Source organism: Plectropomus leopardus, chromosome 16 (assembly GCF_026936395.1).
Source record: "Plectropomus leopardus strain MGB_pleo_1.0 chromosome 16, ASM2693639v1, whole genome shotgun sequence".
Lineage (NCBI taxonomy): Eukaryota > Metazoa > Chordata > Actinopteri > Perciformes > Serranidae > Plectropomus > Plectropomus leopardus.
In genome coordinates, this window is record NC_142191.1 from 24,419,262 (window position 1) to 24,446,424 (window position 27,163).

Consider the following 27,163-nt stretch of genomic DNA (forward strand, 5'->3'; position numbering starts at 1 on the left):
TGTATTATGGAGTCTTAAATGCACTATGTTAAAGATTTGAAAACTTTGCTGGCACTGTTAAAAAAAAAAGCAGAAATCACAGCATGCTAAAAGTAGCACATAGACCAATTTGTACACCAAATTCCACTGAGACTGTCTTGTTCTTCCATATACAAAGAAAGTATTCCCCCAGAATTCTCAGAACGATATCTCCATACGCTATGGCTTAATGTCCAAATGTCTTACTCTAAAAATAATAATAGAATAAGTACAATTTAATTCTTACATGAAATTGGTTTTTTTTTAAGACTTTGCTGGCATTGTGTGGGCAGCTCTCCACCAAATGTGCACTAGATCTGGTGTTAACATTGTTATTGTGAAGATGAGCTGCTTTTCTCTGCATTATATCCATGCAATAGAATCACTTTGGCTTTTGGACTGTTGGTTGAAAAAAGGAGTTTTTAAAATCTGGTTAAATTGCAAGGAGTGTGTTTATCATACTTCTATGCTTAAAAAAAAATCATATTTTTATTTAAGCCCAATGTGTCTAATGCAAAGCTTTATATGATATCTAACAAATAGTGTTTTCACATTACATACTTAACGTCAAGTAAGTTAGGTTCAAGAAAAGAAACATGGTGATGACGTACCCTAAAATAACTTGAGGTTCACCTATTTTCACATGGGACACAAACACTGTTCTCTTGGGGGGAAAATCCTGTGTTTGTTTGACCCATCTATCACCCCAACCTGCCTTCTTACATGGATTTTTGTTCTTTATATTCCGTCCTACTTTATTTCTGTCAGCACATTGGTCACGTCTTTGCAGCCTTTGTGATGAGTTATATATGACCAGCTCATGATTATGTGGGTTCTACATATGAATTTTGGTTGCATTACTTTTTTTAAGGTATAAATACAGTTAGTACATGAGAACAGCTTGTTCAGTTTATATCTACTATATATATATATATATATATATATATATATATATTTTTTTTTTTTTTTAAATAAATTTCTCTATTTACATGTACTTATAAATGTCCTCACAGTACTGAGACAACTAAATTTTCCCTGTGGCGATCAGTAAAGACTCAATACTGTTTCATGATATGCTAGAGATAGGAAATGATAATGTAAATAATTTTCCATATATATATTACATAATAACACCTGACATGTTTAAAAGCTAAAAATAATAAACAAAAGACCATTGCACTTGCAGTCAGTCTCAGGTTGTTTATGGAAGGTAGTTTTAAAAATTATATTTTTGGTGTCAATCTTTGCTCCATATTTGTAATTTTTTATCAGACATGAAAAGCTGCAAACTGAATCCCAGTTTTAGAGAACAAATGCTGTAACATCCAACATTTTTGTTGGACAGCGTGAGTCTATCAGCAGTCCGCCAGCAAGCAGCTGATGTTACAACATCTGACACGTGTCGTCTACCACTCTCTATGTGTCGGGGGTTGTGGTCATACATCTTCTCTCTCTCCGTCTCCGTCTTTCTTCAGCACATCAGGTTGATGAGTTCTCTCCGCTCTGCTCTGCTGCTGTCACTTCCCATCCGCAGAAGGATGAGTAAATGTGTCCTCCAGTGAAAAACTGGGAAAAAAGTGAGTTCTGAATCCATTTGAGTGCTTTTTCTTTTCAGAATGTAAAGTGTAGCCCGGAGTGACGACACTGTTTTGCTGCTGGCTTGTTCTTTACAAAAAACACCTTTATGAGGAGACGCCTGACTGGAGCTAATGCTTGAGTTAAAAAAAAAGGGGGTAAATCATCAGTGAATCTTATGTTATGTGACAGAAAACAGAGAGCAGTGCTACTTCACTGGTCTCTGTGGGTTGAGTTGTTCAACCCTGCTGCACTTGTGGTCACAAAATCCACAAAAATGTCAAAGACGAACCAGATTTACTGATAAATTGAACCTTTTAGTTCACTTTTCAAAGGGCACCAGCAGCATTAGTTCAACCTTGCACTCGTTTCTCTTGTAGCTTTTTATCCAATCTGTTTCCCTTTTTCTCCTGGTGTCATCTCTACCTTTATATTCCCTAAGCTTTGAACAAATCAAGCCTATTCCCTTTTTCTCTTATGTCATGCTGAAATCACTTATGTTCCTTAGATAATGTTTAAATAGTATCTTATTAAATTACAGTTACCTGCAGCGTTTTAAACATCCAAAGACATAAATACAGTTATAAAAACAGATGCTGGATTTAGTTTAATAATTCAGTGTAACTGCGTTAGATAGCAATAGTTTCCTCACATGATCAATTCTAGGGAAATAAGGAAATCATTTCTGGGAAATAAAAATGTGTCACAAGCACATTTGTTTTTGCATTCGAGCTGCCATGAGTCACAAGTTGAATTTTTGCTATTATTGTTACTTAAGTTCGATATGTATGGTTCAATCTAGATGTGTCACTTCCAGGTTCCAGTTGTGCATTTAAATGAAATACAAGCTTTATAAATGTTTTTAGTGTCACCTGAGTCAAAATGTCTGCTTTGATCTGGAGAATTATGACTCCAATAACTGGAGACATTAAAACAAGTTATAACACGCTGTAGGGAATGCTTTGTCTTTCTGTCATACATTAAATGAATAATGCACAGTGATTATATTTTGATGTTCAACTGCTTTGTGAAGCTCAGCCAAAATATGTAGGTGCAGAAGGTCCAGACTTTTAATTTAGGAATCGAAAGCATGTTTGTTGAATCCACAGTTTCTCCGATTTAAAACCAAATTCTAATTCTCAAGAGAGTTTACACCCAAATCAACAATACATATTCTCCTCTTACTTGTAGTACTGTTTTTTTTCCATTTCATTTTTGATTTATTTCTTGCAGCCTGCCCAGATCAAAACTTCAGATGCTGCATCTTGAGTTTATGTTTTTGAGATGGCATGTTTAGGAGTGCTGTTGAAATATATATACTGTTTGCTTATTCATTGCATTGGGAGCACAGAGCACACTCTGGGCACAGATGGAGCAGCAGAATGCCAGGTGCAGTGAAAGTGAAACTGTTCAAGTCTGCTGGGTCTAAACGTTTGCTTTCATTTGCTGCTGCAACTCCTTCTGCCATCCATCTAACTGATCAGCCCTGATCAGATCGAAAGATCGATTATTAATCCCATGACTCCTAAAACTGTTGCTGAGGAAAAAAAGAAGTAATGATGAGTTCCGTCTGCATTGTAGCGATGAACCCGCAAAAAATGTCCAAATTTAGAGAGGGGACACAGAATGCTTCCAAAGAAAAAGACATTGTTTTTTAGCTTTGAGCACCACAAGCAGAGTGCCATATACTTCCATTATATTTGAGAGAAGGCAGACATCTATATGGCCAATAACCTTAACATATGGCTACTCCCACCAAAACAATCTTGACTAATAAATAAAGCAGTACAGGCAAGAGGAAAACATGTGCTTTTGATTGGGAGGTTGAACTGTCCCTTTAAATTTCTGCAGTGACCCTCAAAAAAAAGAATAGATCCCCAAGTATAGCTTTCAAGTCCTTCATCTCAAGAACCTAGCTCCCACATCATCAATGATGTAAAACATGTGAGTAAGAGTGCTGAAGTTCATGTCAAAACTAGAAGGGCATTTGGAGAATGCAAACCTCCGCCAAGGCCAAGAGCGCTATCTTCCAATGTTGTTGAAAATAAAGAAATAATTCAATAATTTCACAAGTTCTTCCTTGACCCATGCTACACACTTCACCAGGTTTCATGAAAATCGAGGCAGTAGTTTTTACATAGTCCTGCTGACAAACCCAAAACAGAACCCCCTTGGCCAAGGTAATATAAGTTTGAAAGTTCACACTAGCTGTATCTACTGCAAAGATCTATCTACAAATATTTCAGTTAATGCCTTCCCTGCCTCGGTGTTCACCAGTACAACCTCCTTTAAACAGGTAAATAGTGCCAGGCGCACATCATTAAAGCTAATTAAATCACAGATTACAAGGAAAGGGTGTGTAAGCAAAAGGTATAGAATCACTAAATGCAAAATATACTGTTTTATCCATAAATCAGAGAAATTAGAGTGCTATCTGGTGGGCCATTCCTGACTGTACTTTTCTTTCTGTTAACATCAGAAGACAGCAGGTTTGTCACATAAAGAGACAGTAAAACATATATACTGTATGTGAGGTATCAAGGGTAACTACCGTTTCTCTCCTGTTAGAGACTCACACTGTGAGGGAAGGTCACACTAATTAAACTGCAGTCTCTGCAACTTATTAAAATACTGCCAACTGCACACTAGAGCTCTGTGAGGGAGGGAAACAGAGACGAACCTGAGTGATCCAAATGTATTTAAACGTGCGTGTGTGTGTGTGTGTGTGTGTGTGTGTGTGTGTGTGTGTGTGTGTGTGTGTGTGTGTGTGTTTGTGATGTGTGGAGTGCTTTACTCTGCCTTAATAGTTGTTTACTAAAATGCACTTCAAGTATTATAAATAAAAGTACCCAATGCAGAAAAGTATTTTAAAAAAACCAAGCAACACACATCCCAAAATATAAACCCTAAAAAGTTTAGACAAAAAACTAAAACATACCTCAAAACTCAAAAGTTCTAAAAAATAAGAAAAACATATCCAAAAAGTCAAAATTATAAAAACGAAAAAACACCCCAAACTTAAAACATTTAAAAAGGAAAAAAAAAACCCATAAAAATAACTCTAAATTACAAACAAAACGACAGAAAAAACCATTCCCCAAAACATAAAATCTTTTATAATATAGAAGAAGGCTTAAACGTTTATGAAAATAGTTGGCAGTTAATTTTCCGTGAATCGACTGAATTAATTCTTCAACTCCCTGTTGCAGTTGTACTTATGTAAACTCTTTGGCAATTTAATTTATCACAAAACATTAGATTTTATAAACTCTTCTTATGTTTTTATACAAAAATCTTAATTTGTAGAAAAACAAAACTGTTAGATGTAGTGAAGAAAGAAGTACAACATTCCCTCTGAAAACTAGTGCAGTAAAAGTATAAAGTAGCGTGGAAGGAAAATACTCAAGTAAAGTACCCTAAATTCATACTTAATTACAGTACATGAATTAATGTATGTAGTTACATCCGACCACTGGTGCTTTAAGTGGTAATTTTTAACCTAATCAAATTTTGTTTGATTGTTCCAAAAATTATTTCACATTTCTATTAAGTAATATATGGGATATGCTTTTAGAAAAATGTATTACAGGATGTCTGAACACTGCCAGGTTACTGCCCCTCGTCTGGATCTGTGTGTCCATCCTGTATGTGTGTGTGTGTTTGGTGCAGTTGACCTGAGCATCCAGATTGTGGGCTGAAGCTCAACAAGATCTTGTCTTCCTGCCAAACACACAGAGGGGAAGGAGGGCGACGGATGGAGAGAGGACAGATTTGGCCGATCCTGCCTGCCTTATCACCTGCGTCATGATTCCTGAAGCTTACACGAAGGGAAAATTATACACTGCTCGACTCAACTGAGGAAAGAAAAAGTCTCTGAATAATGAAATAAGAGCTTTTTCACAACAGATACGCTGACATGTCACAGCAAGGAAAGCACAGGTGGAATTCATAACATTTACGATGGCTGCAATGCAGGTCGGGGAGGTCACACTGTCAGGGCTTACTAGGACACTTCATGAGACTAAGCCATCGGTATTAATGGTATTTATTCCACCTATGCTTTTCCTGCAATGATACATCCCAAGTCCTCAGTGAAAAAGACTGCTATGTTTAACATTTACCAGTTTTAAAGGTACAATGGAAACACACATCTACATGTTAACAATGTTGTTCATATCTTTTAATTAATCTAAAATTATGTTATTAAACAGTGTTTTGGAATAGAATCTAAGAGCAGATTTCATTTTCTCTATTTAGTGAGGACCAACAGAGATGCGGTAGCCTCTCTTATTAATCACTTGGCAAAGAAACTTAATTTAATCACTATGTTCTTTCCAAATAGCCTTATGCACGATGAGGCAAAGTGGCCGTATATGCAGCATTGATAAGATAACATAAGATAAGATACGATATGATACGATACGATACGATACGATACGATACGATACGATACGATACGATACGATACGATACGATACGATACGATACGATACAATACGATACGATACGATACGATGCGATGCCATGCGATGCGATGTGATGCGATACAATACGATACCATATACTTCATTGGCTATGTAGGGTCTGGGTCTTGGACTCAGATAGCACACCCAGAAACATATGTACCAAACAGCACTAGCTGTACCCAATCACGCCAATAAATTGCACATAATCCATATTGCACATGCAAAATATTGCACATACAATGCACATAACACATACAGCCAACTATTGCACAATCCCTACAGCCTCCCTACAGATTAATAAGTAATTTTTTTAAAATTATTACTGTATTTCTATTTTACATTTCTTTACATACTCAACACATTTTGCATACTTAATTTTACTCAATCATATATTTTTTTAATACTTAGATACTAATGCTAATTTCTACTTTCTGATTCATACAGAAATTTCTCAATTTATAGCTTGATATTTTGGTTTTTTTTTAATGCATACACAAACAAATTTCTGAAAATGGCAAGTGACTGTACAGAAATGTAGTTTTATGTTTGCCCAGCTGCATATTTCCGAAATGTAGAACTCTTTCTTTAAGTTTAGGCTAGTAAAACTACTTAGTTAAGGCAAACAAAATCCCAATTTTCCCTTATTTGCATTAGAATAACAGCATACATACATCCATCTTTGCTCGAGAGTCACTGTTTGCACAACCACAAGAGATCTTTTTAAATATTTGAACAAATACTGTTGTTTCCTGGCGAAGACATGTTCAACAGACAAAGAAAATTCTGCAATGAGCAGACCTTGGAAATTGGCAGAGAACATCAGCTGATGCCAGCTTCTTTTTGAAACCATCTTCAAACCTTCATATCAGTCAAAAGCTCATGTAATCTGTTTTATCGAAGTGGGAGAACATTCGGACAGACAGCTGCTGTCTTTTTCCAGCTGCAGTCAGACAATAAAAGGCGGAGAATCAATACTGCAGTGTTTGTTAAGAAAGCCCGGTCAAAACAGCTCCATTTCCTGTTTTGAGACTCTACTGCTTGACTGTTGGTATGTTTCGATCACTGTGATTTATATTATCAGGGAGACTGGGAGGAAATCTCATAAAGAATGAAAAAGTTAAAGTCATAAACACTCCCAGTTCACTTCAACTCATTTCCTGTTAACAGATTTCCTAATTTTAAAGTATATAATGAATCTGCTGTCTTAATTATACTGCTGGAGATATAAAATTATAGGGTGCTTAGAAACCTTTTATCATTTATTATACATGATGATGATGATGAGAGGGAGGAGGATCACAAGACTTGAATCAATGCTCCAACATATCAGACGATGAAGTGATATTTTCCCAGTGATCACCTCTAAAGAATTAAAGTGTTTTCACACACAAGCTGCTGCCTGAGAAGAAACACTGGGTCAAAATCTATTTCATGTATTTTCTTGCAGACATTGACACAATTTTCTCAGGAGCCCCGGTTATTCTGGAGGGGTCTGCATGTTACATAACAATGCTAATGCAGAGTAAATCCACTGAGAGTTCACTGACTGGTGCTGTACTAATGTGTATGTTAATGTGGTCTAAATATCTGCTTATAGTCAGGCTCCATAAGGAACAAATGATCTCCTATTGAGAGCAATCCTATGAAAGGCAAATAGGAAGTCAACATGGACAAATTTATACAAATATTTACTGACTGATTTCACTGCTGCCACAACTAAGGAGTCTTTTCATGATCTTTTTTTTTTTTTGCTTTTAAAATTTGTAATTTAGAATATAAAACCTGAGACAATTTGGAAAAAAGGACGCATCATTGTTTGCTTTGTTGCTTCAAACACCAAAGACATTAAATTCAAAACAAGGTACAATGAAGAAACACAGCAGCTCATAAAGCTGGAACAAGCTGTGTTTGACAATTTGGCAAAACAAACATTTCAAACAATTAATCATATATTACAAAATGTGTTGATCAAACAATAAAATAGTCGATTAACCAACTACTCTTTTAACACTAGATTTAACTTTTATTAACTGATCAAAAGCAGATTTTACAAAACATGAAAGGATAATTTCAACAACATATCTTTTTAGATTAAAGTGAGAAACTAATTTGACGTGCATTGATTTTTTGGGGGGACAACCATAAACACAAAAATGAAAATAGGTTAAAAAAGAGGTTTAATAAAGAGAGTTTAATAAAGAGCAAGACTAAATCTAAAGTACCTTTTCCACTGGACAAAAAACAACTTACACCAACTTACATCAAGCTTTTGTATTTCGCGGGAAAGGTTCCTTTTTAACGCAACCACAAATTCTGTCTGTCTCCGTCCAGCGCTTGAACATTGCTTTAAATTAGTCTGCACCAAGTTTGAAAGAGAGACTGATTAGTTAACAGATATAAAAAAGGAGGAACCACTGTAACATTTTCACTGGCCTCCTTGCTGCTTTTGGTTGTTTACTAAGCTTTATTTCAGCAGGTTTTTGACGTGGAATGTGACACACCAATAAAACAATCAGAAAGATTAATCGTCCACTGCAGAGCTGCGTATATTGCTCTGTACTACAGGCAATGGGAGTGTTTTTTGTTTTTTTTTAAACTCTGCATATATGCACCAATTTTGGTTGAAAGGGTATAAGCTTAGTTTGTTGTTAACTAAATCCTCATGTACTGATTTGTAGCAGGAAAAGGTTTACCATCTCAGTTTAGTGTGTTAGGATGCTAATATTTGCTGATCATCACTGAGCACAAGCACAGCTCAGGCTGATGGAAATTATTCTGCAGGTAAACCAAACTGTTAGCTAGGTCTCTAGAAATGTATACTCCATGCCTCAGTGAGACCGCCTGTTTCTAAAAATGGTTAATAAAGTAAAAATGAAAGGTTTGAAATGACAGTGCTGCTAGAGGGAAAGTCAGAGGGTCTCCAGTCTCAGTTGGAATTATCCTCTGGGAACTATGAATATCAGGACAAAATTTTGCACAACTATGTAGTTGACATAAGGATATTGAATGGCTTCTAATGACATGAGACAAAACGTTGGGTGATCATAGTAGTTATGATTCATCCTTAAACTACTAATCAAGCCAACAGTTAAAACATAAAAATCAAAACTGTCAACCTCACAAGACACCCACAGGATGAGGATGCACTAAAGCAAATAATATAAATGTTATATAAAATAAAACTATTCCTTAACTCAGTTCCTGCATGTATTTCTGCAACAGTATTGTGCACATAGTGAGCAGCATTACGCTATTAATTATCCATAACACACCATACATTTACGGTATTTGGTGGCGCACTCGCTGACCGGCTGAGCAGCCGTCTGTGAGCGTCTTGGAAGAAAAAGGGAGCGAGATGGAGAAATGTGTTTCTGTCTCTGCACAACAAAAGGGAACCCATCTGGAGGAGAGGGCAGAGCAGATAGCGTGGCAGTCCGACATGTTGCCGTGGCAACGTGGCGAGGGTGGGATGTAGCAGGAGGGAGCCAGGGAGGGTGGAGGAAGAAAGGCGAGGAGTGGGGCTGGGGGGGTACGACTAAACACACTGTATCTTGCATCTGGCTGCTGATGAAGATGCTTTTTTTAGGTTCAACGAGAAAAAATGGTGAAAAATAAACAGAAGGGAGCTGATTTTTGATGATGATTTCTGTAAATATTTATTCAAATTCTGGGATCGTGTTGTGTTTCTATAGAATGATTAATGAATACTGCCGATTCAATGTTACTGCAGAGTTCATCTTTAAACAAAAAGATGAATCACAAGCTGCCGTTTTCCAGATACTGACATCATAAAAACTGCCCTGCCAGTATTGTCTCTGGTGAACAATGATGAAGTGACTAAATTGAAAGCAAGTAAGAGGAGAGATAAGGGGGAAGGGGAGGATGATGATGTTGTGAAAGAGAGAGTGGGGGGAGGGTAAAGAAAACAAAAGTCAAAGGGGTGGGGAGGCCAGAGGGGACCAAGGAGGAGGAGGAGGAAGAGAAGGAGGAGGAGGAGGAGAGTGAGAACCAGAAAAGGACGCCTGAATTAACCACTTTATTGATGCTCTTTTAAATCAATGTTGAGTCATCTACCGTTTCAGCTCTAAAAGGAAAATGACATTCTTTCTCTACAGTGTATTTCTCCAGTCAACGAGTTCTGTTCCTTTCTTACTTTCTCATTAAACACATGGACGACAAAGTGGAATTGGAGGTCTAAGAAAAGGTCAAGATGTCTGAGAAGAGGATATTACATAATTACAAAAGGAAAAGTGTTAATTAAGGAAAAGTCTGGCACACTTTTTTTGTTATTAGATTGACAAGTTTTTAAATCCAACAAACATGAAATTGGAAAAAATCAAGAGAACATCAATGTCATTATGTTCATCCTCAGGGGAGCATGGATGCCTAGAGCAAATGTGATGGCATTGATGCAGTAACAGCAGAGATATTTCACTCTGGACCAGCAACACATTACCATCATCATTTTCCTTGACCAGAAGTGCGAACCGTGACAACATCAATGGATGTGACATATTCTACCGGTTGGAAATGGACAGTAACGCTGTCCATGTTAGAGTAACATGCAGTTGTCTTATCAACAGTTTTGCTTGTTTTTTAGATAAAAATAAATAGCTATACTAACAGAACAAAAGTTTGCAGGTTATCTATGCAATCTGGGATTGTGCTGCTTTGGTTTACTGACATTGTGCATTGTGCAACGCCTTCCATAGATATCACATCCTTGATTACAACAGTTGCACTCAAAACTGGTGAAAATGCAGGCTGGTCCACAAGACAGCACCCAGGTTCCAGTAATCACTAAGGGAACCAGTTCAAGAACCAGAGCTAATTTGTTGGAAAAGGGAGTAAGAGAGCAAAAGAGATGCAACGCGCAACTCCTGAAAATTGTGACTATGCAGCAGGCACACCAGAAATTTAATTGGACATCACAACAGCCGTCCCCAATAGACTCAAATAGAAAGACAACACTGAAGCATGATTCTGAAAAGAGCAATAATACATTTTTCCTGCACTTCACAATATGCACTTTTCGTCAGCCTCAAAAACTGATATTTTTCATGATGCACCAGAGCTGATTATACATATTGATCCACTGCAAAACAACAGAATAGAACCAGACTTGATAAGATTTAATATAATTTTAATTCAGCTTGTGTCTCCTGGACGAGTCTTGTGAAGTACACATCTTTTTTATTTATATATATCACAGTGATGACTGACTCTAATTGACTCCAACTTGACATTGTTTTGCTTTAATGATCTAATTAAGGCTGTCCTCCTGTTTGAAAAAAGTACAGGAACACAACTGCTATTGTCAGCCCAGCAAGAAGTCTCATATGTTTGACTTTCCCATGAACTCCTGAACACAACATTAAGAGTTTGGCCACAACATTAAGCGTCTAATGGAGAAAATCCCAGATCCAGATCACCAACAAAATCTAATCTACTGATTCCCACATTTAGGTCCACGTGTCACCAAATTTGAGTCAAATCCTGCCAACAGACAGACAGATGTAAGAATTGTCATCATTGAGACATTAAAAGCTTTAAATGCAGGTTACATGCATGAAGCTGCAGGGTGAAGCGCACGGCTTGTCAGTCAGTTAACGGTCAGAGATTCAGGACAGCTCATTCATTACTGAGTGGCAGGTAACTGATCTGAGGTCAGATGGTGTCAGGCAGTCACTGATCACCTTAATGAGGTGATTCACATCACTGACCTCAGACACAAGACATCTATCAGGAGGTTGTTCAAGTCCACCTCCAGCATGTTCAAACAGCTTACATATTAACAGTAATAAGAAACACTGCAAATTCAAGCTGTAAGTATAAAAATGGAAATAAAAAAAATCTTTATAAAAGGAATTTAAAAAGACAATATATTCTTCCTTCTAATCTGTTAACCCTTAGAAACCTAAACAAACAAAAAATGAGTAAAAAGTTGCATAGAAGAAAAGCCCAAAACAAACGAGAATATAACTAGACAATGTATTTTCTTTGACATAATTTTAAGTATAAAAGAATGATATTTATGAATATCATTTTCTTGACATTTTTTTGTATTTTTTTGGATTATTTTCTAATAATCCTCTCCTAAACATTTTTTCAGACAAGATTTCTTGCATATTGTGGGACACCTACCAAGTTGGTCATTGTCCCCCCCCGCCCCTATGTTTTCAAATGAAATCAAACCTATGTGCTCAGTTTTCAAAGGGTCATATAGATTGCAAAAGGTTTCTGAAAAAACTGATGTCAATTCAGGTTTGAAGAGATCAAGAATGTATTTACTGATAAATGTTTAGGTGTGTTTTTCTATTCTCTGCCTTTATTAATATAGTGAGGTTGGTTATTGATCTCCTACGCCTTAAACACCTCTTTATGCAAAAGCTGTAACATTAAAAATAGCTGCAACATCTTTGCCAGATCATATTTTCTTATACATAACTTTGGAAATTGTTTTGAGAAGAACAACCCAAAAGCAGGTTTTGCAGACTTGAAACTTTAATCCCTGTGTAACATTGTAATCCTTGAGGATTATGACTGGATGGGTTTGAATTCCATACCGCACACTGTCTCACCTCTTGTGTTTCCACACACTCTTTCATATAATCTCTTGTATGAGAGTGGAAAAAAATGTAAGTGGAAATGTGCTTTTCACACAACTGGGAAATCACGCCACAACACATGCTTCATGCATGTGTTGTGGCGTGATGTATCAAACAAGAATAAACAATATAAGCATTTAATTTGGTTTGTACAACACTTAAATTAAGAGCAGGATTCTGTAACTCGAGAGCAACCGAATACGTGCACAAAATTCGCAAAGATATTCATGATCCCCAGAGGATGATTCCTAAAGCTGCACAGAAACTATTTGTGATTTTGGCCCCAAACTGGCCATATCCTGTTTTATAACTGGGACGAATTTCTGCTAGATCTTCTTTTGTTTCATATGCAGTTCAAGGTTACAATCTTGCGATTGCGATAAAAAACAAATTTGGGCTGATCTGCTGAACAAAACTTCAGTCCTAGATTAGCATCTATCAAGATTTATAAAACTGATGGGTATATGATTTACCAAGAATATTCTAATTCCCCAGATGATGAACCATTTCTATTTCCAAGAGCTTTCTACCAGGACCAAACTCACATTAAAATGCCACTTTTGTATAAAAAAAAATTAAAAATCTAATGGACATGTTGCCATGCTACCATGCTGATGAACTAACAGCTCATGCAATATTCAAAACAAATGGAACAATTTAAGCATCATTGCTGTTGAGGCTAAATAGAGCATACATGTTACTCCTCATCTCTTTCCCCCCATTTCCTGTCTGCATCTTGACTATATAAAAAAGCACCAAAAATAATCCAAAGATAAAACAACAATAAACAAATGAACAAAAATCTGATGCATATTTAGGAGTGTAATAACTATTGATCCCTCTAGGGGCCGCCAGCAGGGATCCTGACTGTCAGTCTTTCTTCTGCTTTGATCTGTGCAGCATACTGTGCTACAAACTTGGATCCCAAGGCATGCGGCTTACATGCTATTTATGTTTGCTCAAAACCAACACTGTCAGGGTTGCCATGACAAAGAGTAAATCACAATTGAAGCAGTTTGAGCAGCATTAACATGGAGGACGAGACAAAAAAAGGCAAACAGATGACTCAATACAGGCGGAGCTGGAAGATAAATAGCAAACCAAAGAGGATTTTGACTTCTTACATTGCAAAAAAGCAATTCAAAAAATGTCAGGGTATCTTACTTTAGGATGTTTAGGTCTGATTTTCCCTCATTGAGAATAAATAATATTGCCACACACAATTTGAAATAGATTAACTTATTTGAAGGTAACTGGTCGTGATTTGTCACTGTTACACTGTCAATCTCTTCTTCAGCTGATAAGAAACAGGTGAAAACAGACTGCACACTACAATCCCAAATATGTAGATATACAGCAAGAAAAAGATGACTCTGCTTATTTCAAGAGTTAAACTAATCTTAATAAAGCTATACCACACAAAACATAGGGGATAATCGTATATTTAAATAAAATATGTCTGTTTTTCAGCGTATTTGCTATTATTTGTCACAAGCTGTCAGTTTATTAGACATCAGATAATCCAGAACTGAGCACAATGAAAAATCTCTGGAAACAAAGAGAAAGAAGGCCAGCAGCAGCAGATATAAAGTTGCTGATGCACACAGACGTTAACGGATTGATGCGTTCAGTGTAAATCAGCCATCAAACTACATCGAACTCTCATGCAGAGGAAACTATACTGCCCTTCCCTGCAGGTGAGTCTGACTCAGCTGCTTTTAAACACTTACTGATTTCTTTACATTTGTAACCAGACCTGCACCGACAGAAGTGATTCAGTGTGGCTGTTTAACAATATGTAGAGCTCAGTGTGCAGCTCTACTATTTTCACGTATTGTCGACAGGATGAAACACAAATGTTGAATGTATTTATTTATTCATTTATAGAAATGCAAACAATGTGATGTTTATATTAAATTTTCAGCCCCAATCCCTGGTTAAACTTTTGAATTGAGGTTAAAACTAAATATTTATATATATTACTAGAAAAGAGCACTCAGTAGACATCTCTGCCAGGCGACTGCACAAGCTGATTTCAGCCGCTCTGAACAGTTTTTGTAATTCTGTTTAACTGCATAGCATGCTTACTTACTTGGGGTAGAAGCACTAATATCAAAGAAAAATGACCAAATTAGCAAAATCTGCACGTCTACAAAATTGGACAGGCAAAACAATTTGCTTCTAAAGCACCAGCAGTGTGGTATGAAGCTGTGTGGAGGACAGAACGAAACTGGGTCGCAGGCAGAATGGGGAGAGGTGTACCCAGTGGAATTGTCCCTCTGAGCTCCATGAAAATCAAGATGGTGGTGAAGATAAAAAAAAAAAGCTGAAGACTTATTCATCTCATGTTCAGTGAATCATAACAAATCAAGTTTGGAATCAGAGATTTTTCTTGCTATTGTTAAAGTAGAGACTGGCATTAGTATATATTTTCACCATTTTGACATTTCCAACAACTGCCACGAAAATATTAAAACCAACAATGCACTTGTCAATCTCGAAGAATTTTCTGATTTCTTAGCCCCAAGCCTATTGGATCCTGAAGACATAAATCTTTAAAACATAATTAGTGAAAAAAAAGGTAAATAATTTCCTAAAACAGCTAAGCGCTGTAGTTTTTAGCAAATGTTACTCAAACATGAGAAAACAGTGCATTTGTTGGGGACTATTTTGAGCGGCGGATTAATCCACATTTATTGCTCTATTTAGTATTTGGGGCAGCAGGAAGGTGTATGTGGGATTGAGTTAAAAAAACAACAAAACTACAGTGTGTGTGTTCATCATAATGTCTTTCAGTGCGACAGCGTGGCTCACTGAGTGTTTATAATAGTTTCTGGGAAACGGGGGCTCAATGACATAGTAGAAGAAAAAATATATGACTTTGATATACACACAATACTTGTTGGTAGAATCAATTAATTGTTTGGTATTTTCATGTAATTTGTTGACCATTAGGAAAATAAATATCATTACAACCTTAAAAATGTGTTTTCTCATCCAGAGGGAAAAAGATTAATCCTTGATGATTTTATTCATGTGGTTTTTGCATTTTATTTGTCAAATCAAATCAATAAATCACCCTATTGCCATTCTTCCTTCTGTTTTCTCCACCAAATGATGAGCAGCCATTTGTGTGAACGGTTGCACAGTTGGGAATGACTCAGGGCTCAGCTAATAGCTCCCATCAATAATTCAGGCTCTAATTTGTGTCTGGAGAGCCGTCAGAAATGTGTTATATATGGACTCGTCACAGTGATGCACTGGCTGGCGTCTACAGTTTGTTCCCTCAGTCTATAAAAACGGTGAAAGATTCTTCCCAACATACCAACACAACTCCGTGCTGACACTGCCAAAAAGTTATGTTTTAAAAAAGTGAAAGTGGAAAAAAGTATCAAAGTATCCTGCTTATGCCAGGTTCACACTGGGTGCAGAAACACCATCGTCGCAGGAAGGCCTTGCTGTTCACAACAGAAGGGCATTTCTCCATGCTGCTCAGCTAGTGATCTTGCCCCTGTGCTCTTTTCTAATCACACGTAGAGCTCCGTCTCTGTCTGTTTGTGTGTGCTCGTCTCTTTTGCTCTCTATTTAGACACAACTGACAAATATGTGGAATAAGTAAGTGTGTTCTATCATTCATAGGATAACTTTATCATTGATAATATATGTTCTTCATGTTGATCATAATTGATCATCAGTCTCTTTTCTTGCCAGATTCATGCATGGAAAACAGACCAGAAGCCAAAACTATTGCTGCAGAGATAGGCACCGTGGTGCAACCAGTGTGAACAGCCCAATTGGTTAACATGGGCGCCAAAAGGAAGCTGGCAGCGCTCCACGGAACAGCAGCGTGCTGTTAACCAGCTTGTGTAGAAAAATCCTAGTTATTGAAATCTTACTCTGTAGTAGAGGACAAACTAAAAGAAAGTACTTTACTCACACTGATTACCTTTGGTTCTGTTATTGTAATTCATTATCTAGAAAATTTCAAAATACAAGTAGTTGTAGTCACTGATCATTAGACTTGAAGTACATTTCTACACTGATTTCCACAAAAAAATTGAAGGCAACACACTGTAGCAGATTGCTAAAAATCCACATTCCCTAAATAAAAATCTCATTGTCCAGAAACATGAGTCCAGCCATGTGTTTTTGTTTGTTTGTTTGTTTTAGGGTTTTTAGTAATGGCACTTGACTATATGTGTAGCATGAACACTTAAATTGTAGAATGAATGACAGAAGTAACACTGAGCCAATGAAAAATTTCCCGAAGGGGATGATGAAATATATTTTATTAAAATATAGCATTTCATATTGTATCATATTATATCATTTCATATTGTTTTGTAATGTACTGTATTATATTGTACTGTATTGTATTGTATCGTTTAAGTTTGTATCAAATTGTTTCATATTGTATCCCATCACATTGTGTTATATTGTATCATATAGTATCATAAAGTATCAAATTATATTGTATTGTATGGCCTTATTTTATATTGTATATATAACATCAAATGTAGTTACACTGAGCCCATGAAAAAATATCGTATTGTATAATACCATATCATATCATATTGTACCGTATCGTATCGTATCGCATCGCATCGCATCGTATCGTATCGCATCGCATCGCATCGCATCGCACCGCATCGTATTGTATCACATCACATTGGATTGCATTCCATCATATGATAACATGGCATATCACATCATATCATATGCTAACATAGTGTAGCTTTGTGTACTTGACAGTTTTTGAAATTTCATTGGGTCCAAAATTAGTAATACTATTAGACATTCAGCTTTACTGTTTGACCTTCACAACAGTAAAAAGGTTCTATACATGCCCAATTTATGGTCAAATTTTATTAAGAAATGATAACATTTATGTTGTGTTTGTGAGGTAGCTTCAAATGTAAAGTTAAAGATAAAATCCACAAGAAATTCCGACAGTGAATTATAAATTATAATCACTCTCTTTACCCTCATTGATTTCCTCCTCTCATTTTGTCAGCTTTAACGTAGAATTATGGGAAGTAAATTCCGTATAAAATTCAAGGACTGCAACTTTGACAGCTTGGCATCCATCACAAGCACATCAGATAATCTTTTAGGCCATGCTGCATCTTACTCAACACTTCCCTCCAGAAACACTTCCCCTTAGATTTCACTTTGACTAATGGAGCCCAACACAAATTGGCAGATGATTCACAAGGATGTTGAGAAAGCAATAACACCACCACACACACACGCACACACACAAAACATTTCCCTTCAGGATAGGCTTGTTACCAAAAAACAGCTGTACACTTTTCTCCTGCAACACATTTCTGTATCAACGGTGAAGGTACCCTGACAATGCAGAGAAGTATTTCATTTTTAAGGATATCAAAAATCCACACAAATCCAAATGAGCTCTGTCACGTCTGATCTCTCTGCTCTCTATATGTCACGTAAGAAAAACTGGACTTTTATTGGGGAAAGTAAAAGCTAAAGAAAACCAAACTGACAACCACAAAAAATTACTTTTTTGCATCAGCACCTGCCAAACGAGCCTTGAAAAAACACACCCAGCAGTGTGTAATCAGAATGGAAATATCGTTATTCTCTTTAACAAGCTCACGGCTTTAACACAGTGCTTGGCTTGCTATTAAGTGGAACATTTTGGGTGCAGAGTGGATGCTAAAGGTTTGTTCTGCCACTGGCACAAAAGGAAATAAGGCCCAAAATATAGCTTTTCCTTCAGCTCTTACAGGAAACATACAATAGCTCCTCTCAGGGACAAGACTGCAGATTTCTAGATACTAAGATAATACTTGAAAAATGTATAGTGTAGAGCTGCAACTACTATTTATCTTCAAGGTCAGTTCATCTGTCAAATGTATTTTCCAAACACTGACATGTTCTTTAGTCAATACATTTTTTTTTGGTTTCCAAAGACCAAAGTGACCTCTTCAGAGCACTTGTTTTGGCTGACCAACAATCCAAAACCCAAAAGACAATTGATTAAATTTAACATAAAACTTATAGCTATGAGAGCAGTAAATTCTCTGCTTTGAGAAGCTGGAACCAAGACGCAACCTCTAAAAAAATGCAGTTCATTGAATGACCACGTGAGGCTGGCTCCAAAACAGAACACATTTGACAAACATCTGTGTTTGATTGAAATGTTGCACCATTAAAAGGTAGAAGGAGATTTTAATACAGAGTGCAGATCTTCTGTTTTATTCTTGCTGTCTTGATTCTTTAGTTAGTTTTGTTGATCCAGCACCTGTAAAAGTTTTTTGCATGTGCATGCCCTCCACCTTGCTTGCTCCAAAATGTATTTACCGCCTGGTACAAAAAAATGGTTTTGGTCTCTATAGCTAATTTCAATATGCCGAACTCAAAGCTTCAAAACGGTCCACAAACCAAAGGGTGACATCATGGTGGCTTAGTCGATTATTTATTCAGTCTATGGCTGGAACCAACTACTGTTCAGATTGGTGGTAGACTGATTTTTGGAGAAGGAATGAACTAATCCATTACTGTAATTAACTAGTTCCCTCAGACTGAGTACATTATACTGTAGAGTGACATAAATTCATTGAATGAGAAAAAACACTAATACAATTGCAGATGTTTTTCTTCTTTTACTTCAGTAAAATTGTGATGTGTAAAACCTTTTAAAATGTCTTTTATATGCTAACTGCTGACACTCTTTTAAAAGCAGTCTTCATACCCAAATAACAAAATGCACTGTTTGTGACTTCTGAAAATAAGTTTTGGTTAAGTTTAGGTACCTAAAACTAAAGCACACACTCCAGTATCAAACTCCCACACTTTGGACACAACCGAACAGAATCCCAGAACTAACTGGTTATTGGTCTGATGCTGATAAGCCTCTGGAGACTATGGCCAAAATTTGAGAAGATCCGGTGTAACAAGCAGATATCTGGGCTGAGATTTCGCCCTCAGTGTGTCGATGATTTTGGCTAATCTCAAACAGATATCTGCATATACTGTATATGCTGATAAATGTATATAAATAACTAAAATATGGCTTAAATCCCATCAGACGATAGACACATGGACTGTTTATCTGCTGCTCAGACATGATTGGTCAGCTCAGACTACAAACAAAACCCAGAATCTTGTCCTAATCTCTACAGATTCTGCATTCATAAACCAATACCTGTTCACAGAGATTAAACCAACCATAACATCTCCACCATCAACAAAGCTTTCTAAGCGCTGAGTGTCTTACCTGCAGCCCCTCGATGGCCAGCCGCAGCATGCTGGGAGTCAGTTTGGACGCTTGCTTGAAGGTGAAGTTACTCCAGTCGATGATGAGGATGAAGCCGTTGACCTGCAGCTCCGGATCTTCTATCATAGACTCTAATGACAGCAGGATCGCCCTCAGTATGTCCACAAATGTGTATCTGAAGAACAAGATTTTTTTGTTTGTTGAGCACTGGAGGGAATATAAGAGCATTTATGTCATTCAACAAAACAGTAATTACAGCTAGATCAGTTGCTCGATATTAGTTTATGCAGATATATTGTAATAGTGTAGATGCAAAGTCATAAACTGCAGTACAAAAATGAAAAATTCAGTTTGAAGTTATTTAAAAAACAGTTTCAACATTACATAATTTGTCCACCAGAGAGCACTGATCTTTCCTGCGAAACAAGTATCTTACTCAAAATTAAAAACAAAATAAAATCTTTATTTGTATCAAGATTTTTTTATGTCATGATGTTATGTTATGTCAGTCAATATATCGTGATCAGATTTTTCACACTCTCAAATACTGACCTAAAAACTTAATATTGGTCAGGCTATAAAAATAATCAGCAACTATACTGATATTTGCTTAATTGTTTCGGTCAGTTTTGAAGCAAAAAAATGTTCAGCATTCTCCCGCCACAGCTTCCCCAATGAGATGATTTGCTATTCTTTATGCTGTATATCGTTTTAAATTGAATATATTTGGAGTTTGGTTGGATAAAACAAGCATTTCTCAAATATCTACTTTAGAACCTACACTAGAAAGGCTAGTGTTTAACAGTCCGATGGCCTTCCCACTGGCACAACTGTCCTGTTTAAGTTAGGGGGTTACTCATACAACACATTGGAAAGCGAAGATTCCTGTGATCCAATTGCTGCAAACCATTTCTAGATAAAGACGCAACAGCAGGTACAATTAACACCTTTCAAACCACCAAACAAGCAAAATAGATAGATAGCTGTTGCATCAGCTCAAATCAGATCCATACCCATAACTTTGGTAAGCCTTGGATAGGTGTTTTAGGGCTAATCTTAAAGTAAGGGTTAGAGATTAATCACAGTTGAATCAGTTCTAAAAGTAACCATTACTTGTAGCCCTTAACAATTGTTCTCATATCGTAAATCTCATTAAAAGAAATGAAAACAGTACCTTTAACTAAGATTTTGGCAGCAGATTTCACTTATAAGCATCCTAAAAATTTGTGCAAGTGCAATTTATTCTTTAACTAGAAGGGAACTTGGAGTGCAGACCTCCACCAAGTCCAGGCTTTATGCAAATCTGAACGTGTAACCACTATATGTCTGCATATAACTCCTTTAAATCTCTAGTGGAGTTTATTGCAGACAGTTCACATTTGGATGTGTGCACAAGTATAAATATAGTTGCATATATAGTATACAGTATATATAGTTGCAAGAAGCCTTGTCACAACTGTGGCAGCATTACAATTGGAACAGGGAGTGGGGGTGGGGGGTAAGAAAATTATCAAAAACTATGGAAAAATGTGCAGAAAAATATATTTAAATTTCAAATAATTGAAAACTGATGTTACATTGCGTTATTTTATGTTACGTTACAGAGAAAATATAGTTATATACGTATATCCCTACTTTTTTAGGCCATTCTCTTGTTTGTTTTTGGTTTCTTATTTTATTTTTGCTTGTTTTTCAGGTAACATTCTTGTAACTTTTTACTAATTTCTTACTGTTTTGGGGCCATGTGCTGTTAAGCTGCTTATTGCCTTCCCCCAATGTTTTTAAAAGAAATCAAACCAATTTAACATGTGCAATGTTAATTGCGCCAAGGGCAAATGCCTGCTCTCATAATGTTAACAAAAATGAAAACTAATTTGTGTTTTCATCATGTAATTTGGATCCACTCCAAAATTTAATGGGTTCTTCCTCAGTTGATGCAACACTCTTCCACCATGTTTCATGACAATTAGGCTTGTTGTTTTCTGTCATCCTGCTGACAAACAGACAAAACCGACAACAGACAACACATAACCTCCATGGTGGTGGTAATTAATAAGATGTTCTTTACAGTCACAAAACAATTGCAGTGAAGCTAATAAGTATCTGCTGGATGTTTTGGTTGCATGTTGTAATTGCTGTCAGCAGTGAATGTGTGGTTGCTGGTGCTACCAGTTGTGCTGCCTCAGTGAATCCTCATGGGTTTTTACTTCGATGATCTATTCAACATTCAGGTTTTGTCCAGTTTGCTACTGTCTGCCTCATTATCATGTCTCCCTCTATCCCATTCTCTAACAAGAAACCTCTTGCCTCCCTGTAGAGACAATATAGTTTGATTAATTGGAAGCTATAGACATAACTCTGAACAACTGCAAGCACAAGATGATTCTACTTCAGAGATATTTAGAATAGCTCTACAAGTATTTCTGAAATTTGTCGAATAGAAGATGACAAGAATAACAAGTGCAACATAAAATAGACTCATGTTCAGAGAGGAGACATTAAGCACTAAATTCACATGCCATTGGAATTAAAACTCCCTGCATCTCATGGCACTTTGCTCCCTATTACATAATAATTTTGTTTTTGTCTACAGAGTGTCTGTTTTCTAGAACAATCATGATAGAGCAAGATGGGTACATTCTTGTATTTTTTAATCAGATACACAACGCTATAATCAGATCGAATAATACGCTGTCTGGATAATCTGATGTCTTTGGATTGAATTATAAAGTGACAGAGAGGTCAAAATGTCAATGAACTCTGGTTACACAAACACTAACCCAATCTGATCCCTATTTTAAAGCCAAATGAAATCATGTCCCTATTTCATGGTCCCTTTTCTACCTTTAACCTTAGCTAGCTCTGATCCAGTCACTGCAGACTGCAGCTGCTTAATGAGGGAGAAAAGACACAGTCAGACTGTCTGAATGAACAGCAACCCAACAGCTGATCTTGATGGTCTAGTGCTCCTGCTACAAAAACAAATGCTGTTTTCCGATTTTTTTCTCATGTGAATGTGTTTTTTTGTGAATCTGGTTGCTGTTATCCTTGAAACATTGTTCGGATAAAATATATGGAAATAATTTGTTGGTGGAACTACTTACAATGACATATGCAGCATGTGACAGCTGGTTCAATGCTTAATTTTGTGTTAATAATGTCAAAACCTGGCCCAAAAATGCTGGCCTAAAAAAATCATTAGAATATGAATTTGTCAAAAATAAAATGTACAGTATATGGTCAAAAGTATGTGAACATGCTGTAAGTTGAAAAATATATATATGTTTTCTTACACCCCTTGAAAGCAAGAAGGCCTTGCAGTATCCCGTAAAGCTTTGGCGACACACAGTAAAAGGTCGGGACCCCGAGGTTTGGAGCAAGTGTTTTAGACGACACTGTGCTTCCAGCTTTGGGGCACATGATAATGCCCCTGTGCATGAAGCCAGGTCCACAAATATTGGTTTTATTTTTTACTTTCTGTTGTTGTTTCTGTCTTTACACAACATCATGGAAGAAGAATTCCTCCTCTTTCACTCTTCCTAGGGTCTCTTTATATCCCCTGTACCAGGTTTTTTTTTCTTTAACTAAATTGAGGCTCTATAGATAGTGGATGTCATATGTTGTTTACATTGTTAAGCCCTTTGAAGCATATTTTGTGATTTTGGCCTATATTAAAAAAAACTCTTTCCAGTTAAAAATGGAAGAACTTAACTGGCCTGCACAGAGACCTGGCCCCAACCCTATCCAACACCTTTGGGCTAAACTGGAAAGCCGACTGTGAGCCAGACTTTATCACCAAGCATCAGTGTTGGACATCACTAGCACACCTGTGACTGAAGGGAAGAAAATCCCTGCAGCCAAGTTCAACATCTGGTGGAAAAATTAAAAAGGGGGAAAAGAAAGAAAAAGAGAACAAGAATAGTGGAGGCTTTCATAGCAGCAGAATAAAGTCTGTGGTCATGTTTGGATGTCCACATACTTTTGGTCATGTGGTGTATTTTGTCCGCACACAACTGATTACACATTTGAAACCTGTGCAAAATTGGCTTGATTTCTTTTTTTAAAAACGGAAAGAAGGAAATGAGCAATAAAAGACCCCAAAATTAGCAAGAAATTAGTCAAAAGCACAAGAATACTCCCTAGAAATTAGTAAATGAATAAATAACAATAAAGAAGAAAATGGCAGAAGAATGATAATGATAAATATAGTTTTCTTCAGCTTTTTTCTTTTATCCCTTGACTTTTTTCTCTAGCTTTTTAAAAGTAATTTTCTAAATCTATACTAATTAAGCATTTTTTACCAAGTTGCTGAATGCCTTTCCCCCCCTTATTTTGTAAAAAGGTTTAAATTGTGAAGGGCGTCTAAAAGCAAACTGTAAAATCTGACAGGTTGATTTAAAAAAAAATGAATAAATAACAATAAAGAAGAAAATGGCAGAAGAATGATAATGATAAATATAGTTTTCTTCAGCTTTTTTCTTTTATCCCTTGACTTTTTTCTCTAGCTTTTTAAAAGTAATTTTCTAAATCTATACTAATTAAGCATTTTTTACCAAGTTGCTGAATGCCTTTCCCCCCCTTATTTTGTAAAAAGGTTTAAATTGTGAAGGGCGTCTAAAAGCAAACTGTAAAATCTGACAGGTTGATTTAAAAAAAAAAAAAAAATCTAGGAACATGATTTCCTTTGAAAATGCAAGTAAAAATAACTATTAATCTTAATTTATGTTTACTTTATATCTAATTGTTACATTCACTTAATATTTTGTTATATTTACTTAATTTTGTGAAGTTGCTGTGACTAAAAAATGACAAGTTTAATCAAACCAATCTTTCTACGTTTTATCAGCTTCTTTAAACCAAGCCTACTGTGCTATATATCTGTATTCTGCTGTTTGTATACTAGTCAGTCATGTTTTTATATTTTTAAACCTGTTAACAAAACATTTGCAGATCTCCTAACATCATCACTGGCAAAATCCTCTTTGTCTTGATCAAGTTAAGTCAGACTAACTTGATTTATTGAAGTTGCCTAACACTCAGAAAGAACAAATTTCACGTCATTTTTTAGTTGCAACAGCTTCTCAAAATGAGGTAAAAACAGCTAGATTTCAAGCAAAGTTTACACTTTGATATAAAGTAAATGTAAATTAAGATGTATAGTTTTATTTAGTTTATCTTTCCAAAATTATTTTAAGTAAGATCAACTTGTCAGATTTTACAGTGCAGCACCAGATAAGTGATGCCACTCAGGGGTTCAAAGGGTTTCCTGTAGTTTTCTGATCCATTTTGTGGTGCTGAATGGACAGCTCCTTGAGCCAGACTCCATTTAACTATAGTGGATTTTAAAACACTGCCTTTATTGTGTATGTGTTGTCTTTATGTGTTTGATCAGATGAGCTAAACACAGACTCCATCCCCATCCCACAGCCTTCCACAGCCCCATCCCTCTGCCTCCGTGTTACCTGCTCTGGTCCCAGTTGGCTGCGAACAGGACCAGTATTTTCCTGCCATATCTGTCCAGATTGGAAAGCACCCCGGGGAACCCGTCCTTCAGAGCCTGCTTGATGCCCGGGTCTGTTGCTTTCAGGTTCTTGAACATGTCCAGGTTCTGCTGTCTGTACTCAAAATACTGTGCCAGCAGCCGAAACGCCTCGAAGTGGTTAAATTTCCTCGCCCGGAGGAATCTGAGGATAAACGCGTCGTCTGTCCTGAGGAAACCGATGTCCGGCCGGGTGATGATCATGTCCCGGACCTCCTGGATGTCCTGGTGTAAAGTCTCCGGGTTTTCCTTCAGCTCCACCTTGGCCTTCTCCAGGGTCTCTGGAGAGAGGCCAGCCTGTAAGTGAGTCATCTTTTGCAACAGCTGTCCCTCCACGGGGGACCACAGCGCACCAGCTTCCAGTGAAACAACTGAATAAATTGTCACCTCCAGCAACAAATGATTCTCTTTATGGTTTCCTGATCAGAAGCTGACTTCAGATGGAGGCCTGCTGCTCTGTAGACGTAATCCACCCTGAACTGGCACTGCTGCTATGATGCTCCTGTGCATTGTCAACATATGGGCCACTTTTACGCACAGAAACATTTCAATGCCATCACAAAGAATTCAACTTTATTGTGATTTTTTTTCCACCATGTAAATCATGACTCAGGTCCCTCCAGGCTTCAGGCGGTACATCCAACCTGCTGATCCGGGCGGCCTGGGCTCGGAGTCGACAAACAGCCCTCCATGTCAAAGCCTCTCCTCTCTTTCTCTCTCTTTCTGTGACACAATGACGACGACAGCATCACCGTCTCCCCGGCGTCGCTCGCGGCGGGCCAGGCAATGCGGCACGACCCTGCAGCACCTACTATATCACCACCACCACCACCATCATCATCATCATCATCTTCCCTCCGCCTTCACAACGCATCTCCATCCGCCGACCGACTGATGCTGCTGGTGCTGCTGCTGGTGCCGCCGACCGCTCCGTCACCGTCAATCGAGGCAGATTTAGCCGCTTCTTTCCGCGTCTACATTCCCGTTTTTTCTAATCACCACTGCTTCTCCTCATCATCCACAATTTTTTATTTTAATTTCACAAAGACTCCCAAAAATAAAGGGGGTATCCGGCAGCACAGGTGTCCCGCGAGGTTTTGCCACCGGTTTCTGGGTTTTGGAAAGGGGTGGGGTGGACTGAGGGGGAATTACCGTCTCCGCTCCTCCTGCTGCTGCTGTTGCTGCCGCCGTCTGTTCGCTGAGAAAGTGACTGACAACAAGAGAGTCTGTGCTCCGGTCGGTGTATGGACGCCACCGGCGAGGGGGGGAAGAGAGGGGAGGAGGTGGTGGGAGGAGGGGGTGGAGAGTAAAGATGAAAAGGCAACAGATATGAAAAGGGATGCAATTGGTGGCAGAAAGATGGAGACTAGCTGTGGAGGCCAAAACACCAAAGTGGAGATGGATGGAGAGAGGATGACAAGAGTGAAGGGAGGAGAGCTATAAGATGAAGGGGTGGAGGGATTAAGATGGAGGTGGACTGGAGGCCTGAGGCAAAATTAGGGGCCTCAATTTCACCCCTTTCCAACCCTGTTTTCCCTTAGAGGATCATGTGTTGGCAGGTTTTTAGCTTCTAAATCATTTCATTTTCACCATTTTAGTGGACCATTTAAACTGCACACTTTGTACATAACTGTGCAAAAATCTTAAACCACCTAAAACTTTGTTATTTTAGCACGGTTATAATAACCATACATATTTATTTCTCAGTAGT

The 27,163-nt window shown here is 37.4% G+C and overlaps 1 protein-coding gene across 1 annotated transcript in view; it reads right to left on the reverse strand.

Moving 5' to 3' along the window:
* LOC121955655 (clavesin-2) overlaps positions 1-26,753 on the reverse strand; it is a 45,190-nt gene extending 18,437 nt beyond the window's left edge. Inside the window, exons 1-2 of the mRNA XM_042503699.2 lie at positions 25,376-26,753; positions 19,914-20,088 (exon numbers count right to left, since the gene is read on the reverse strand). Of these exons, the coding sequence (XP_042359633.1) occupies positions 19,914-20,088; positions 25,376-25,764 (564 nt within the window). The 5' untranslated portion in view covers positions 25,765-26,753. The remainder of the gene's footprint in view (positions 1-19,913; positions 20,089-25,375) is intronic.
* Between the last annotated feature and the right edge of the window lie 410 nt (positions 26,754-27,163).